This window comes from Lissotriton helveticus, chromosome 5_1, assembly GCF_964261635.1.
Source record: "Lissotriton helveticus chromosome 5_1, aLisHel1.1, whole genome shotgun sequence".
NCBI classification, from domain to species: domain Eukaryota; kingdom Metazoa; phylum Chordata; class Amphibia; order Caudata; family Salamandridae; genus Lissotriton; species Lissotriton helveticus.
The window spans coordinates 1,551,379,478-1,551,398,056 of NC_136065.1; the positions used below are offsets into that span (position 1 = coordinate 1,551,379,478).

The following is an 18,579-nucleotide window of genomic DNA, read 5'->3' on the forward strand; positions in this document are numbered from 1 at the left end:
GCTCACTGACCCTCTGGGCAGATGTTATTGCCTTCAGTAAGGCATTCTTGATGGTAAGGAGCCTGAGAGCACAATTTCAGGCGGAAGATCGAAAGAAGTAAACTTTTGCCGCTCAATCTCCATGCATGAAGGCGGAGAGTTGACAGGTTCAGGTGGAGCACCCTCCCCAGCTAATGCGACAGAAGACCCTCCAGAAAAGGCAGCCTCATCAGAGGACCAATGGCCATGCTCAGTAGCTCAGCATACCAAACTCTCCAAGCCCAGTCCAGAACCACAAGGATGACTTGGGCCAGGCCATTCCTGATCTTCTTGAGAACTCTGGGTAGGAGTGGTATGGGCAGAAAGGCGTAGGGGAGGCCTGAGCTCCACCCAAGAAGAAAAACGCCTCAAGAGTGAGAGCTGTCTTGGAAAATCCAGCGTGCAAAACCACTGACATTACGCACGCGTTAAAAGCGGTGGTGAACAGATCCAACCAAGGTTATCCTCACTGCTGAAAGAGACCTTGCACCACCTCTGGATGGAGACGCCAGTCGTGATCTGCTAGGCATCTTCGGCTGAGTTGACAGGCCTGGTGTTCAAAAAGCCCCTAAGGTGTTGAACCACAGGGGAAACACCATGACATTCCAGCCATGTGCAGAGATACAGGGCCTCTTGACAGAGGAATCCTGACTGCACCCTGCCCTGTTTTCTGCAGTACCATATGGCAGTGGTGTTGTCTGTGAACACCTGCACTAGCCTTCCCTTGATAAAGGGCAGAAAGGCTTCCAATGCCAGCCAGATTGCCTCCAGTAGGTTGGTGTGGAGTCCGGATTCCACCAAGACTGAGGCCTTTGATCTTCACCTTTCCTAGCTGACCAATCCATCCCAGGAATGACGCATCTGTCATCACTGTCAGATTTGGTTGGGGAGGGGAGAAGGGTCTGCCGATGACCCGAGTGCAGTTTGTAAACCTCCAATGTAGATCTTTTGCACTTTCCCCTGAGATCTGGACCATGTAGGAGAGATTACCCTGATGCTGCACCCACTAGAACTTCAGATCCCACTACAGAGCCCACATATGCCAGCAGGCAGGTGTCACAAGTAGGATGCAGGAGGTTATGAGGTTCAGCAGCCTCCGAGTCAGTCTCACCGAAATCCAGGATAGAGCCTGAAACATCGGTATCATAGCCTGAATATCCTGGACTCGCTAGACGGGATGTAAGGGAGCGCCTATGAGGGAGTCAGTTATGACTTCGGCACGTTTATAGTGAACCCTAGTGAGTGCAGGAGGTCTGCCATAGTCTGGAGGTGGGAGACGACAGCCTGGGACGAGCCCGCATAAAACAACCAGTTGTCAAGATAGGGAAGATTGGCACCCCTGATCTAGGCAAATGAGTTGCAACCACCGCCATCACCTTTGTGAAAACCCATGGGGCACTGGTAAGGCCAAAAGGAAGCACAGAAAAATTGAAAGTGCTCAGGCCACAATGAACCGCAGGTAATGCTGTTGGGAAGGCAGGATGGATATGTGGAAGTATGTATCCTGCAAGTCCAAAGCTACCATCTAGTCTCCTGGATCCAGTGCTGACAGAGCTTGAGCGACCATGAGCCTTTTGAACTTCTCCTTCCTGAGGAAAAGATTGAGAGGGCGCAGGTATAGGATAAGACAAATGCCTCCGTCCTTCAAGGGCACCAGAAAGTAGTAGGAAAAACAAACAACATACTTCTGGTGTCTGCAGTCTCTCTGTGGCTTTCTTGGCCAGGAGAGCCATCACTTCCTGGCGGAGCAAGGAGAGATGGTCCTCCGTCAGCCAGTACCAAGTGGGTGTCATGGTTGGAGGGGTAATCATGAAGGGGAGGGAGTAGCCCCTTCGGACAATCATAAGAACCCAGCATTCTGATGTTTTAGACCTCCAGTGGGGTAGGTGATGGCATATCCTGCCTCCCTCTGGGTGTCCATGATGGTTAAGAGGGCAAACAAAAGGTTTTTTGGAGGCTGCTGCTGGAGTGGTGGACTGCCCCAGCCACAGCATCCACTCGGCCATGCAGAGCCTGGGAAGCTTACGCTTTGTGGTGGCAGGGCTGGTAAAAATGCGTCTGGAAGCCCCTTCTGTGGCCAAAAGAGGAGCAAAAGGCAGACTACAGTTGGCAAGGGGCAATGGAAAGGCCCATGAACCTGGCAGCTCTGCTATCCTTTAAGCACTCCAGCGCTGAGTCCACCTTGTATCTGAAGAGATGGGAGCCATCAATGGACATGTCCATAAGCGACACTTGGACATCCCTAGGAAAGCTAGTTGTTCTCAGCGAGGCGTGACGCCATAAGGCCACTGACGAAGAAACCGCTCTGCCCACTGAGTCGCTCCTGTCCAGCCCACATCGAATCGTAAGCATAGTTGCATCTCACTCATCAGCCATAGCTTGAGAGAGTATGGCTCAGACTTCCTCCAGGACCATAGGCAACACTTTCACAACCGAATCCCACAACGAACAGGAGTAATGGTCAAAAGGCAAGCAGTGTTTACAGGCCGCAGTGCCAGGCTTGTGGAAGAAAACATTTTCTTACCTAAGGTGTCCTGCCTCTTTGATTCCCTTGCCAGAGGGGTGGTAGGGAATGCACCAGGATTTACACGGGAAGTGGAGGCTTGAACCACCAAGCTCTCTGGGGTAGGGTGTTGTGTGAGGAAACTGGGGGCAGGCAATTGCCCTGTTCACAGGAGCCCCTGTGCAAAGCTTGGACCAGGTTCCAAGCACAATGTCCGTGGGTCTAATTAAATGGGAGAAGCAGTTCGGAGGGGGTCACTCCCCGCCAAAAAACCTCTGTAAAGACATTAGTCTTGACTGCCACTGAGAGTAGTCTAAGATTCAGGACCTCGGCCGCCCTTCTCATTACCATGCAAAAGAAGCCCCCTCCTCCTGAGCCATGGTAGAGAAAGAAAGCCTGCCAGTATCTAGAGAAGTGTCCAGTCTGCTTATGTCAGCCAATTCCTCATACCAGTCCATGCTGGGGTCTAGAAGCTGGTAATCTTCAGGGTCCAGCAACCCCTCCCAAAGCTCCCAATGCAACCTGAGTCCCAGGCCATAAGAATAGGGCTCAGACTCTGACCTGGAAGGCATGGCTCCAGTCAGCGCTGGAGTAGGCATCAGGGAACGCCCCTCTGGCTCTTCGTTGAATTCAGGGATGAGAGTGGGGACTGCACGTGCCGGAGGGTACCATGAGTGCTTGCATCGGGCCCGGGCCCGGAGAAGCTCGAGGTGGTATGGTTGGCACTGGTCCAGATCCATCAGTTGGATCCACAGAGCCCGAATGGAGCTGAGGGTGGAGCCGCAGGCAGAGAACCAGAGGGGGGCACTCCCAAACCCGCAGGGCACAAAGGCATGCCAGCGAGAATAGGTCAACCAAATATGAGGTGCATGGCCTCCTATAACTCACTTGGGCGGGGGTTGCTCAAGATTCCAGAAAACTCGGGAAGGAGCCGAGCCGGCCTAGGCTCAACTGTGGAGACAGGCCCTGAATGATGGCTCTCCCTCGGCTCATCGGATGACTTCGACAGACAGGGCAAAGACGTAGACCTCTTTGACTTCTTACTTTTCTTTCTCTTGTTGGACATACCCTAAGACAACTTTGAATTAAACGAGGATCTTGGGCTCTGTGACTGATGCCTGACCTTCCTCTCGACTGGGATCAAGACTGTTGCGTCATCGCATGTCGAGTGACAAGGAGCTTGAGGGACCACTCCCACAAGGCCTTGAGGTGCATGGTGCAGCAGTCGACGCAGGTCATCGCATCGTGGTTTGCGCTAGAGACACCAGAGAACAAACAAGATGCAAGTCCGTCACCGACATCTACCAATGACAGGCGCAACAAAGCATGAAGCGGGCCTTCCTAGTGGACATCCTGCCACACCAGGAGAAAAATATCACAAAGACCTTGACAAAAAGTTGAAAAAGGTCTCTCAAAAACTGACTAGGGGTAGCTTAATCCCAATCTGCATTGACTGGTGCGGAAAGAAAAGAACTCACAAGAGCGCGCAAGGGTGATGCCTATATAGGCAACGCCCATGTCACTTCCGGGGCAGATGATGCAGACATCGCCAAGCCAAACGATGCCACCTACCGGCACGCAGGAGTACTGCTCACAAAAAAATTCCGGCTCCAGTCTGACACCGGGAGATAATCCTAAAATAAGGAATCTGCGACTAGCAGTCTCTATCAGATTTGCCAACCTTCAAGCCTCACCAGTCACAGCCCATGTGGCCAAAACGTGTTGCAAGCACATGAATCAAGAGAGAACCCAACCAAACGTTGCTCAGACTCCTCTGCTTTCAAGACCATGCTTTTAGTAGCCTTTAATCTTTTTACAATAGGTCACAGAGTAGAGACTGATTCACTGAGGTGAAAAAACATCACCCTGGACAGACGTGGTATGAAGCAAAATGTGTTGATTACTAGCATGTGAGTAACTGTGAACCCATGAGCCACATCACGTTTATCTGAGAAATACATTTGATGGTTGGGCATGCTATGTAAACTTTGTCCCACATAAACAATGAGAGGTCGGCTAGACACACTATGTAAGTTGCCACTGCACAGATCTATTACAAACAAGCACCACCAGACAGTGATATACCTCAGTGGATAGCTCAAGGAATTATCCATTTAAAGCAATCCCAGGAAAAGTGGCATTGAGTTAATTCCACCCACAAGATGGACTACTGATGTCTCATTGAGATGATGTATCCAATACCCAAAGCATAATTCTGGAAGGCCTGGTTCTCCATCAGTAAACTGGTCATAGACATTTGTATGTACCCTTCCAGCATTTCAATAGGCCTAAAATGAAATTCCTTTGAGCTGTGAACTAACGGTTATAAAATTGTTCTATAAAAATACGTGCAGATGGTTGGTTAAAAGACATGAAATGGTCTCACGAGGCTGACTATGCAAAAGTAGTGGCGCCCCTCCTGCATGGCAATCAGAGGGAAGGCAGCTGAGCCTTGGGTGTGAGAGACCCCTATTTCCAACAATAGAACACACTATGCTTTAATGGACAAGTGCATTCAGGATTGGAGAATGCTACTTTCCTGTTTAAGCTGTTTCCAATAATGTACTTTTTATATGGTACAAATGTTGAATATTTAAAGCACCTAATATGCACCAAAAGTCTGAAGCCTGGCATTTTACCTGATTAAATTAATCAAGAACTTCTGAATATGCATAATTTAAACATTTACAAAGTCTGAAGATTGAACAAAGAATTAAACTGGCATTGAAAGTAATTTAAAAAGATGGACATCATTATAAAAAGAAATGCCCTCTACAGATGGAGCACGAAATCTGGGAATGTTCCAGTCCAGGCTGACTAAGTAACTCGTAAAAAACGGAAATCATGCCACTAGGGAAATTTAATACCTTGTCCCGCAGCCTATGGTGGCCCATAGATAACACCCCCCCATACACAGTGAAGGTAGTAAAGAACCTGGGGGTGAAATTCGAATCAGCACTTTCCTTTCGCCAGCAATCCCTAACGGTGGATGGGACATGCTTTTTAAAAAAAAGTTTTTCGATCTTCTCCCCTGCATGGCTAGAAAGATAATTGCAGTGGCCCTAATCACATCTAAACTCGATTACTGTAACAGCCTCTATGCAGGAACCAATAAGTTGGTCTCAAATAAATTACAGATGGTGCAACATGCAGCCGCTCGATTAGTATTAACACGACCTAGAAGCTCATCAGCTGCCCTTTAAGCACTTCATTGGCAGCCCATCTAGAAAAGAGTCCTCTTCAAGATCGTAATAATTACTTTCAGAGCTTTTAATTCCATAGGCCCCCTGCATCTATCTTCGGGCCGGGTTTGCTCGTCCTGTGACACACCGCACACTCAGATCGTCCAATACAAATCTCTTGAAGCCCCCTGATTTCAGGTATATTACTAAGGCGGGGGGGGGGGAGAGGTGGGGAATCTATTGAGGTACTTGGGACCAAAGCCTGGAATTTGTACCAAAACTATCTACGTTTCATTCAAACTGAGACCCTCTTCAGGAAAGCTCTGAAAACCTGGATATTTACTGCCCCTGACACTCTATGTAGATCACTTATCTGACTCTTTCAGTTCTAGTGGTTTGTGTACATTAGGGATCCGCACAGCGCCATGATGCTCCTCTGAATGATAGCTGTGTTTTACAAGTACTTTATAACATAACATAACATAACTAAGGAGTAACAGCAGCTTTCTGGCTTTGGCCAGGTAATTCTGATTTACAGGTATTTAACCATTCACAGTATAACCAGACACAGAGTCGTAGCACAGGAGGCCTAAGCCCCCACTAATGTGCTGATTCATAACATGATCAAATCAAAAGCCTCTGTACAAAAGGTAATGGCCCTCATAAAGAGAGCATTACTTCCGCCCAGGGACACACCCATAAAGCTGTCCAGACATAATCCTGAGTAATAAAGAGTTTGACACTGAATAGTAGTCATAATACAGACATTTTAATATAAGGATGAAGGGACAAATGACTACTGAGCATAATCAATAAATATTTAGCTTTTTGTTAGAAATTGGATTTTTGGTAGGCTAGGGCATGCGCCAAAGCCAGGCAGAAACCACCACTCTAGTCAGGATAAGGGAGTTACACTCCTAAAAATAACCCTGCTCACCCCCTTGGTAGCTTGGCACTAGCAGTCAGGCTTATCTTAGAGGCAGTGTGTAAAGGATTTGCACATAACCAACAGTAATACAGTGGAAGCACTACAAAAGGACACCACACCAGTTTAGAAAAATATCCAATATTTGTATATCAATCAATCAATGCATTTGTAGAGCGCGCTACATACCCGTGAGGGTCTCAAGGCGCTGGGGGGGGGCTGCTACTGATCGAAGAGCGAGGTCTTGAGAAGTCTTCTGAAGGCCAGCAGGTCCTGGGTCTGTCGTAGGCTGGTAGGGAGAGCGTTCCAGGTCTTGGCGGCGAGGTAGGAGAAGGATCTGCCGCAGGCGTTGGTTTTCCGGATACGAGGAACTTTGGCGAGGGCGGCAGAGCGGAGGTTGCGGTTGGGGGTGTGGAAGCTGAGTTGGTTGTTGAGGTATGTTGGTCCGGTGTTGTGTAGCGCCTTGTGTGAGTGGGTGAGGAGTTTGAAGGTGATTCTTTTGTTGACGGGGAGCCAATGAAGGCCTTTCATGTGGGGTGTGATATGGCTGCTTCGGGGGACGTCGAGGGTCAGTCATGTCGAGGCGTTCTGAATTCGTTGTAGTCGTCTCAGGAGCTTGGTGGTTGTTCCTGAGTAGAGGGCGTTCCCGTAGTCGAGTCTGCTGGTGATGAGGGCCTGGGTGAGGTTTTTTCTCGTGTCGGGAGGGATCCATTTGAAGATCCTGCGGAGCATCCGGAGGGTGTTGAAGCAGGACGCGGAGACTGGGTTGACTTGCTTGGTCATGGAGAGGTTGGAGTCGAGGATGAACCCCAGGTTTGCGTGCGTGGTCGGTGGGTTCTGTGGCTGTGGCTAGCGATGTGGGCTGCCAGGAGTCGTCCCAGGCTGATGGGTTGGGCCCGAGGATGAGGACCTCCGTCTTGTCTGAATTCAGCTTCAGTCTGCTGTCCTTCATCCAGTCGGCGATTTAAGAAAATCCACCATACAGTACTTAAAAATCTTCAGTTATCAAAATATGCTCGAAAAACAGTTCCTTGATGTCGATAGCTCGGTCTGGGGCTATCACGGTGTCATGACCAAACAAATCAAAAGAGTTCTAACTCGCCGCAGCATCGCGGGCCATCTATGGTGTCGGCAAGACCCGCAAACAGAACCTTTTAGAAATGCAGGGCGTCGGCGACCTCTCATTGAGCTTCTGAAAGGATGCCATCCGCAAGCGTCTGTTCCAGAGGTCGGTGCAGGAGTCGTCGGGCCATCAAAGTCACACGCGTTGCACATCGAACTCCTCTCTGTTGAAGTCAGGAGCGCTGCCGTTGCCAGGTGTCGGGTGCTGCGGTGCGAAGTGCAGTGCCCTCAGGTCGCAGTGCGAGCAGCGGCTCGGTGGCGGCGTCAGATGGCGGCGGCGGTGAGACCAGGGTTGTGGTGCGATGTGACTGCGGTGCTCGTCAAGGTGATGGCAGGTCGATGTGCAAGCAGCAGCGACGTCGTTGAAGCGTTGTCGTCGGCTGACGAACTGGAGGCGATGGCGTCGGTAGGCCAAGGCTGCAGTGCAGGATGAGAGCGGTGCGTTATGTAACTTTACGAGCTGTGCCCTCGAACAACGGTGCAAGTAGCGACATAGATTTCGGGGTGGAGCTGAGGTGTCGGGGACACCAAGGCGTCATTGTGAAGTGCGGTGCCCATAGGTTGCGGTAAGAGCAGCGGCTCGGTGGCTGCATCACCAGGCGTCGACGGTGAGGCCAGGGTTGTGGTGCAGCATTGCGACGGTGCCCTCTGCGATGCGTTCAGGACAAGGAGTCAGCAGCGTCGTCGTCGACGGCGTCGAGTTGCTTTCTCTTCTGTTGCAGTACAAAACACACAGTTCCCAGTGCTGACAGCAGACGAGCTTGACGTCTTTGCTGTTCCTGAGACTTCTTGACCATGGGGCAAGCTCTACCTCAAGCCCTTGAAGAAACTCACAAAAGTACATAGCAAAAAGTCCACTCCAGTCCTTTCACTGCCCAAGACAGAAGCAGCCACTGCAGGCCAACACAGCAAAGCACACAGCAAAGTGGTAGTTCCTCCTCACAGCTTTTCCGGCTCTTCTTCTTGGCAGTCTTCTTGCTCCAAAAGAGTTCCAAAGTTCTGGGGTCAGGGCCCCAATATTTATACCACCAAATCCTTTGTTCTCTGAAGGCAGAGAGTGTCTGTTCCCAGCCCAAACCAGTGCTGTCCTCTCTGGTGCAGCTTCCTGGCAGGAGGTGGAGACAGCATTGTCCAAGGCTGACAGGACCTATTCAGTTGCAAGGGAAATCTCCTTCCACCACTCTAAATGCAGAAAGGACCTATTCAGGTGCTAGTGAAAACTCCTCCCACTCCTCTGAATGCAGCCCTGGTCTATTCAGCCCAGCCCTGACTCATTCAGGAAAGGCAGAAAACACATACCCCCTTCCCCCCTCCCCCGGTGGCCGTCTGCATGTATGAGAATGCACCTCCCCAACACCTGTCACTCCAAAGCCAGACAGTCAATACACATCCTAGCAGAGGCACACAGGATAGCTAAGCAAGAAAATACCTACTTTCTAAAAGTTGTATTTTCAAACACAGAATGTAAAAATCACCTTTACTAAGAGATGCATCTTTAGATTCTAAGTTCAGGCATACTAAACTTTATTTTTTCTATCCGGTCCCAATGGGAAGTTATATTTACAAGATGTTATAAATTAACTCCCATGCTTTCCTATGGGCCAGATAGCCTTTCAATAGTGAAAAACGAAATTGGCATTATTTCACTATTAGGACAGTCCACACACATCAGGGCATGTCCTACCCTTCACATACACTTCACCCTGCCGACAGGGGTACCTTGGGCCTACCTTAGGGGTGACTTACATGTAAGAACAGGGAAGGGTAGGGCCTGGCAAGGGGGTGGACTTGCCAAGTCGAAATGGTAGTTACAAACTGCATGCAGACACGGCAGTGGCAGATCTGAGTTACTTTTTCAGGGCTACTCATGTGGGTGGCACAATCAGTGCTGCAGGCTCACTAATAGTATTTGATTTACAGGCCCTGGCAAGCTCAGTGCACTTTACTGGGAACCGACAAGTAAATCAAATATGCCAATCATGAAAACACCAATCCATAACACAATTTACACAGAGAGTATATGCACTTTAGCACTGATCAGCAGTGGTAAAGTGCCCAGAGTCCTAAAACCAACAACAGCAGGCCAGGAAACAACAGGAGAAAGAAGCAAAATGTTTGGGGATAACCCTGCAAAAAGGGTCATTTCCAGCACTTTTCCTGAAGCAGTAATGTCTCAATCAAAAATAATACCATTCAAGATTTATGAATGAAGATTGTCTTGTCCAGTTCACAGGCTCAAACATCTCTTGTTTTCAGTCTATTAAGGCTGAGTTTAATGAAGTCTACCCAGGTGCCATGTTCAACATCAACAGCAGCAATATCTGCAAAGTGGGCTAATCTGAGTATACTAGATAATGCTCAATATCATCCAAGAACCCATGGAGTCCCAGACTAAGGTCTTTGGAATTCACAAGGCCTGGGGCCAGACAGCCACTAACATGGGAGAGTATTTATTTATGTGATACTCCACTTTCCAGACATCCCCTCTCTTGCAAATTCCACCTAACACGCGCTAAAATCTTCACTGCCATAGATATCAGAAAGCTGATTAACTATAGTAGTTAAGAGTGTTGAAAGCTACAGAAAAGAACACCAATATCATGGAGTCAACCCTTGACACAGCTTGGTGATCATGCTATGTTTCGCTTCCATGACCCACCTGGAGTTTGGATTATAAAAGCTAAGAATATGTTTGCTAGGTGCAGTATCTGCTTAGTAGGCTTTTAGCCATCCGCAGGATATGGGTTGTGGTCAATACACCATCTTAAGGTTAGCAGATTACAGCTGTTTCAGGGTCAGTGGGATGATGGTTAATAAGGATAAGCAGAAATATGGTTACTAGGGTTTTCCGGGTTATGGGTGGGCTGTAAAAAGATGTAAATATATGCTGCAGTCTCACTCTGTACTCCATTAGATTTCCATGCACGGAGATAGCTGGCACGCGGGTCCACTGGAGGCCGATGGCAGTGCTGTTTAAGATCCGGATTTTGATTTCAGTGGGGGCTGCTGTGGGATCTGAGCAGCAGGAACAGAGCAGAGGTCCAGAATTAAAAAAGACATAATGAAAAAAAGGAGAACTAAGAATAAAAATGGCCTTCCTAGTACTGCTATCCTTCTTAACTTCTTTGAAGGCTCTTCAACAGGCGAGATATATTTGCTGATACCTCTTAAGCATCATGTGGCCTTGAACAACATAAATCTGGAGATCCAGTTTGCGTGAGTCTTGGACCTCATATTTTCTTGGTTTATGTATTTTCTTCAACTCATTCATAGTGGGCCACTTGCTGTTTGGCTCACAACAAATCATGAAAGTAGCAACCCTGTCATTTGAGTTCTTCAACAAATATCTCTTTCTTCTAAAGATCAACAAAGAATTTAGGCCCAGATGTAGGTAAAATAGATTTACCGATTTTTAATTACCGAATTTTACCGATTCGGTAATTAAAAATAGGTAAATCTAAGGGGTGGATATGTAGGTATTCCAGATGTGCTGGAATACCGATTCTGAAGAATTCGGTATTTACCGATTCGGTAAATACCGAATCGGTAATGCCCATTCATTCCTATGGGCTTTGAAGCCCATAGGAATGAATGGGCATTACCGATTCGGTATTTACCGAATCGGTAAATACCGACTTTCACAAGGGTGCAGGGGGTGTCACTTTGACACCCTCTGGCCCCCCCAAAACAGGCTCGGGTGCCATGTGGCAGACATACATGCCCTAAGGGCAGGTCTGCCTGTCATATGGCATAGGTGTGCATGCACACATGTGCATGCACACCGGGATCGGTATTTTACCATCAAATTGAATTTGATGGTAAACTACCGATTCGGTAAGGCTTGTGGGACTCAGAAGAGTCCCACCTACATCTCAGATTTACCGAATCGGTAAAAATACTGATTCGGTATTTTACAGAATCGGTAAATTTACCGAATCGGTAAATTTACCGATTCTGTAAAATAATGCCCCATCATACCATTTCTGAAATACCGGTCGGTAACGGCCGAAAATGCCGATTTTCGCCCGTTACCGACCGACCTACATCTGGCCCATAATGCTCTCTTACACTCCGATGTTGATAACATTTTATCAACACATAAGCAGCAAGCAAAACTATCAATTCATGAATGGCAAGGACCTCCCATAAATCTAATGGAAGGAAATATGCTTTACCTGGATTTGTAGTTCTTCATTATAGGCATCTTCAATAACATATACCAACATACGTATGCCTACAGGTCCAGTTGAATCTCCCTTCTTTCTATTCCGTCAACCTGTTTTCTACACAATTTCAAATAATACCCATCCGAGAAAGAGCCCCACAGCTGTCCGAGGGAAAACAGAGCTCTCGATTGCAGATGAAACAATGGATTGCAGCAGATTCACTAGTCATTGTGGGCACAATGCTGAGTAGGCAAGATAGCAACCTAAGGTTCAAGTGAAAATATCTGAATGGGGGAATTAAGGAGACCCTAGGGGGAGCAGCAGCAACTCCCTGGAAATTGCTGGCTGTCCCCTAGTGCAGGGAGAGAGCTAACAAAATTCACTAGCAGATATGAGGTATGGCCGGGGAATGAGGTACTGACAGACTGTTGTTAGCAGTGATTTGGTGGGAAAGCTTGACTTCGGAAAATGGTACACCTCTCGGGGGAAGGCTGTCAAGTTGGGAGGGGCGGGGGAGGAGAGCTTGTGGTTGTCCGCCATCACTGGTGAATAGAATGAGTGGAACTGGGCCACAGACTCCTTTCAGGGCTGCAGGTAGGTCCAACAAAGTTAACCGAGCCTGAGCCACTAGGAAGGGGAGGAGAGGTGAGCTCTGCGATCCACATGTCCTCACAAGGATGACTTTGGTGGGAGAGCCACAGGACACAAGTGTGCCCCAAGTGCACGTGTGAACTTACAGTCAGGCAGGGCTACCCCTGAATATGAATGGGCTAGCTAACCCCAAGGGAAAACAACTGCTTTGAATCTAGGTGAATAATTTTGAGTAAAGCTGTGTGGTGCAGTTCCAGAGCTCTCATGCCCTCTAGCCGGGAGCCTGCAGAATGGATGGCAGGGCTGACTGGGCAGACCTGAATAGGCACTTTGATTACTGGTCAAGAAAATGCTCTGAGATTCACGCTGAATTCCTAGATTTAGGAACAGTCTTTAACAAGCAGGAAGGGTGCTGCCTCAGGTGCCGACATTTGAACCCATTGATACAGCATGAAGGTAAAATCAAGGATCAGCGGTGCAAGGGGCATGATCATGGGCTGAAAAGATAACTCTTGAAGACATGTTATTTAAGGCCTCTCCTCAAGAACAAGCAGCACTAGACTGGTGGATCCTATCCTATGCTTGTTGCTGCAGATTATGATGCCCCGGGACACCCCTGTGTGTTTCTAGCGCCGGGACACCCCTGTGTTGGGGTAGCTGTCGCGCTTAATAAATCTCAGTATTATTATTATTATTATTATCATGGAACAGCTTATAAAGTATTTGTTCAAGGTGCTCCATGATGACTTTACAGCTTTCAAGGCTGTAGTGAGAGAAGCCTTGGATATCAGGAAAGCCATTAACTCGCTGGGGAGAGGGACTTCTCTCTTGAGGAAGCAGGAGACAACGCCTCCGAGGAGCAGTAATTCCTCAAACAGAAAATCATCACTGAAAGGAACATTTTAATGCCTTCCAAGAAAAGCTGTGAGAGGGCAAAACAGCTCCCAGCCTAACAATGTGAGAATAATTTGGGTCCCACAGGAAGGATACAGAAGGCTATGTGCAGAACTTATTTGGTATGACACTAGGCCCTGGTGAGACGACAGCTATAGATGTGGATTAGCATATAGAATGTCAGCCCCCTATGTTGCAACAAATGTTCTCACAGATATCCTTACAAGGGTTCACCGCTTTCTGATCAAAGAGAGAATCGTTGAAAAAGCCAGGGAGAAGGATTATATTACTTTTGAGGGCCAAAGAGTCACTCTTTACCAGGATGAGTGGCAACACTGCAGAAATTACATGCCTTCCGGCAGATCACAAACGCTCTCCAATCACAAGATGTGGAGATTTTTATCTGACATGACCAGCAATGCCAAATAAAATCCCGGAGTGAAGCAAAAGGAATATCGAGCATTACCAAGAATGTGCATTGCCAGATAATAATGTAGTGCAGGCCACATCAGTGGTTGGTGGTTTTAGAGGGCGGTGGGGGCAGGAGGGTTGGGGGGGGCACTAGGCGCAGAGTGAAAAGTGGAGGAAGAGATGACTGCAGGGAGCCAAATGATGAGGCCATCGGCTGATGAAATGGTTAAGGAGAGAGGAAGGCATTGCCCACTAGTGCTTGCTGTGAGAGATGCACGTTCCATTAACGTCCATATAGATGCAAGCTGCTGGTACCTCAGAAGCCGGTTGCAACTAGCCACCTTGAAAGCAAGCAATGTGGCTGGATTTGAGGACAGCAGTGCTACTTTGGAGGGACCTCCTGAGGAGGTTACCCACACATGGCTCAACAGAAGAGGGGGGGGGAAGCATTGAGTTTTCTTTAGAGTAGGCTCAACCACCTTCATTGTTGATTCAATATGGGACACATGTAATACGTTTTTTTACCAGTCACAAGCCCTCCAATTCAGTAAATCAGAGGGTTTGTTATCGGTAATTTCTTTAAATGTAGCAAACACATTTTAGGATTCAGATTTTTTTTTCTTTTTAGAGTAATTCCAGTAACAAACAACTGATAAGTTACTGGCTCCCAATCTGGAGTGGAAACTCATTCACAAAAGGGAAAGGGTCCTCCTGGGACCCCTTCCTCGCGGGAATTGAAGTGGCGGCTTAAGGGTGAGTAGGCAGGGGACCAATGTAAAATTTCAATAAAGTTTAGAAAAAACTGAAATCTTTAAAAGTGCACTCCTAAAGTGGGAAATAAACCAGTGCATTTTGTCATATCTGAAATTCATCTGAAAATGTTGCCCACCTCTCTTTCAGGGGCGCTATCTAAGACTGCACCCTTGAGGAACAGATGCTGCTTCTGGGTATGGAACTGCTTCCTTGAATGGACCATGGAATGCCCTTTATAAACCATGGACGCATCCATAGGAGGCAGTAGAACAGCTGCAAATTTGTGAGCTTGCACTTACAACTTGATAAGTCAGTTATTCAAGCACGGGTAGACAGAGATGGCCTGTCTCCTAAGAGAAGCAACATTTGCCAGGCATTTGGAGAAGGTTCTCAGAGTAAATTTTAGGGCAAATACAAGAAAACTCATCTTGGAACTGGCAAACAATTTCCTGTGCAAAGGCTATTTGGAATATGGTAATAGAAATCCAGGAGATTTACTGTGTAGAGCCAACTGCCCTTCTGAATGGAAAGTGTTATTCACTGTGGAGTCAACATTCTGAACTCTGATGTTTCCTCGGTTTTGATTTTTAAAGCATAATAGTATTTTAGAATATGTTTTCTTGAGGTGGTCTGGGAAAGCGCTGGAATAACTTTCCAAACCAAATTCACCCCAAGCCTATCCTCTACTCAAGCTATGTCACTCAACAGCAGCATCAAAGTCCACTTTATGTTAAGAATGACGCCTAAAGCCCAAAGTGTGATTCTTGGTCAGCTCATGCTATACTACACAGTAGAATACCTTGTATACATCCTATCTGCTTTCTTCAATGACACCCTGTCAGCAATCAGAATACGATCAATCAATCACTTGGGTAGTAAAGAACAAGTTACTTACCTTCGGTAATGCCTTATCTGTCAGAGACTCTATATAGCCGCAGATTTCTAACCTCAGAATTATCCCTCAGGCGTCAGACTGGATCCGGAATTTTTTTATGAGCAGTACCCTAGCGCTATATGGCGTCACTGACGTCATTTGCACCAGCAGTGAAGTCCACGGTACCTATATAGGCGCCACCCAGGTGTGCTGAATTCAGTTATATTTCACAACTTTCCACACCAGAAGCGTGGAGCCACAAAGTACACCGACCACTAGTGTGGAAAACTAGGGCCTCAAAAGTAGAAAACCCTGTCCTTAGAAATCTGTTCTTAGAGCGGGGAGGATGAGTTGGTCGGTAAGGAATTTGCAGCTATAGTTTCTACCAGATAAGGCATTACTAAAGGTAAGTAACTTGTTCATCTGATAGAGACTTCTAACTGCAGATTCCTTACCTTAGAATAGATATCCAAGCAATTCCTTCCCACAGGTGGGTCTGAGGACCAATTTCACACGAGGTAGTCCTGAAGGACCGAACAGGGAAAATGCCCATTCTTTCGGACCTCACTGTCCAGACAGTAGTGTTTGGTAAACATGTGCAGGAAAGCCCATGTGCAGGGAAGCCTACACTGCTGCCTGGCAGATGTTCAGGACTGGAACTCCACAAGCTAACGCAGTAGTGGTAACTTTAGCTGGAGTCGAATTAGCATGCAAACCCTCAGGGGGTTGCTTCTTAGCCAATGCATAAAAGATTTTGATACAGACCACGATCCATCATGTACTCTTCTGTACTGCCCATCCTTTTGTCGCTCTTGCATACCCCACAAAGAGTTGGTCGTCCACCCAGAAATCTTTTGTGCGGTCAAGGTAGAACAACAGCACTCTTTTTGCATCCAAACATTGAAGTTTCTCCTCTTCCTTGGAGAGATGAGGCGGAATGTAAAATGTAGGCAGAGATTGTTTGGCCTACGTGAAATGGAGTGACCACTTTCGAAAGCAAGGAAGTTCTCGTATGAAGAACAAGTTTGTTTAGGTAGATGCTTAAATAAGGAGGCTTAGATGACAAGGCCTGAAGCTCCCTGACCCTCCAGGCAGATGTTACTGCCACCAGGAAGGAAAGTCTTGGTGGTCAGGAGCCTTTGATGACAGTTACGTAAGGGCTCAAACAGAGAGCACATCAGGAATGTCAGTACTAGATTAAAGTCCCACTCAGGCATAATGAAAGGAAACATGTTGCAAACCCTTTAAAAAACCTATGTACAATAGGGGATTGGAAAAGGGAATGTTGATTAGGCAACGAAGCAAAGCAGAAATTGCAGATTTCGCTTAACAGTGCCCAGAGCCCTGCTGGGCTAGGGATAGTATGAACAGAACCTGAGAAAGGGGGCAGAAAGGGAATCAATTTGTCGTTCTGTACACAATGCCCAAATTTTGCTCGACAGCAGGTGTTAACCATCTTGTTAGAGGGGCCACCTGGCTGTCACGATAATGTTACAGACTTTGGGAAGAAGGTCGCAAGCTGTCAACTGTTGCAGCTCAATCTCAACGCAGGTGGGAGGAGCATTGACAAGTTCGGGTGGAGAACCCACCCCTGCGACACAGGATACTCCCAAAGAGGCAGCCTGATCCGAGGACCAATGGCTTGGATCAACAGCTCAGGATACCAGACTCTCCAAGCCCAATCTGGAGCCACAATGGTGACTTGGGCCTAGTCTTTCCTGATCTTCTTGAGAACACTGAGCAGGAGTGGTATCAGCGGAAAGGAGTACAGGAGGCCTGAACTCCACTCCAGACGAAAAGTGTCTCTGAGCGAGACCTACCTTGGAAACGCCAGTATGCAGAACTGTTGATATTGTGTGTTCTCGTCTGTGTCGAACAGATCTAACCAAGGCTCTACTCACTGCTGTAAGAGTTGTGCACCACCTCCGGATGGAGATGCCACTTGTGATCCGCGAGGCATTGTCGGCTGAGTTAGTCTGATCTGGCATCCAGAGAAACTGACAGATGCTGAACCACCAGGGATATGCCATGATGTTCCAGCCACATCCAGAGAAGCAGGGCATCGTGACAAAGGGTCCACGACCCCACCCCACCCTGCTTGTGGCATTATCCATGAACACCTGCACTAGCCTTCCCTGAATGGAGGGTAGAAAGGCTTTCAATGCCAATCAGATCGCTCTGAGCTCCAACAGGTTGATGTGGAGTGTAGATTCTGCCGGACACAAGAGTCTTCTGATCTTCACCTCTCCTAGATGTTCGCCCCATCCCAGGAGTGATGCATCCGTCACCAGTGTGAGACCTGGTTGGGGAAGGGAGATGGGGTCTTCCGCTGACTCAATTGTGATTTATTAACCACCACTGCAGATCTTAGCAGTTCCCTCTGAGATCTGGACCTTGTCAAAAAAAATCCCCTGATACTGTGCCCACTGGAACTTCAGGACCCACTGCAGAGCCCTCCTATGCCAACGGGCATGTGTCACATGCAGGATGCAGTAGACCATGAGGTCTAGCACCCTCAGAATCAGTCTCACCGAAATCCAGGAAAGAGGCTGAAACATCGGTATCATAGTCTGAATATTCTGGACTCACTGTTCAGGCCCTCCTTCAGCAGCCAGTTGTTGAGATAGAGGAAGATTGGCACCCCTGATATCTGCAGATGAGTTGTAACCACTGCTATCACCTTGATGAACACCCAAGGGGTGCTGGTGAGGCCAAAAGGAAGCACCGCAAACTGAAAGTGCTTGTGCCACACCGTGAACTGCAATTAAAGCCTATGGGCAAGCAGGATGGGAATGTGGAAATATGAGTCCTGAAAGTCCAACACTACCATCCACTCCCAGATCTAGGGCAGTGAGCATCATGAATTCCTCCTTGAGAGCTCAGGTCGAGGACAGGACGAAGGCCTTCATCCTTCTTGGGCACCTGAAAGTAGCGGGAATAGCAACAATGACATACTGCTGGATTTAGCACTCTCTCTATGGCTCCTTTGGCCAAAAGAGCAGTCACTTCTTGGCGGAGAAGAGATAAGTGGTCCTCCGTCAGTCAGTCGTAAGTAGGTGGCATGAAGGGAAGAGTAGTCTCAAAGGGGAGGGAGTTGCCCCTTCCGACAATCTGCAAAAACCACCTGCCCGATGCTATGG

At 47.8% G+C, this 18,579-nt stretch overlaps 1 protein-coding gene across 1 annotated transcript in view; it reads right to left on the reverse strand.

Moving 5' to 3' along the window:
* Positions 1-18,579, reverse strand: part of NFASC (neurofascin) — a 639,840-nt gene that overhangs the window by 134,577 nt on the left and 486,684 nt on the right. Inside the window, exon 22 of the mRNA XM_078644633.1 lies at positions 10,650-10,765. Coding sequence (XP_078500759.1) covers positions 10,650-10,765 — 116 coding nt within the window. The remainder of the gene's footprint in view (positions 1-10,649; positions 10,766-18,579) is intronic.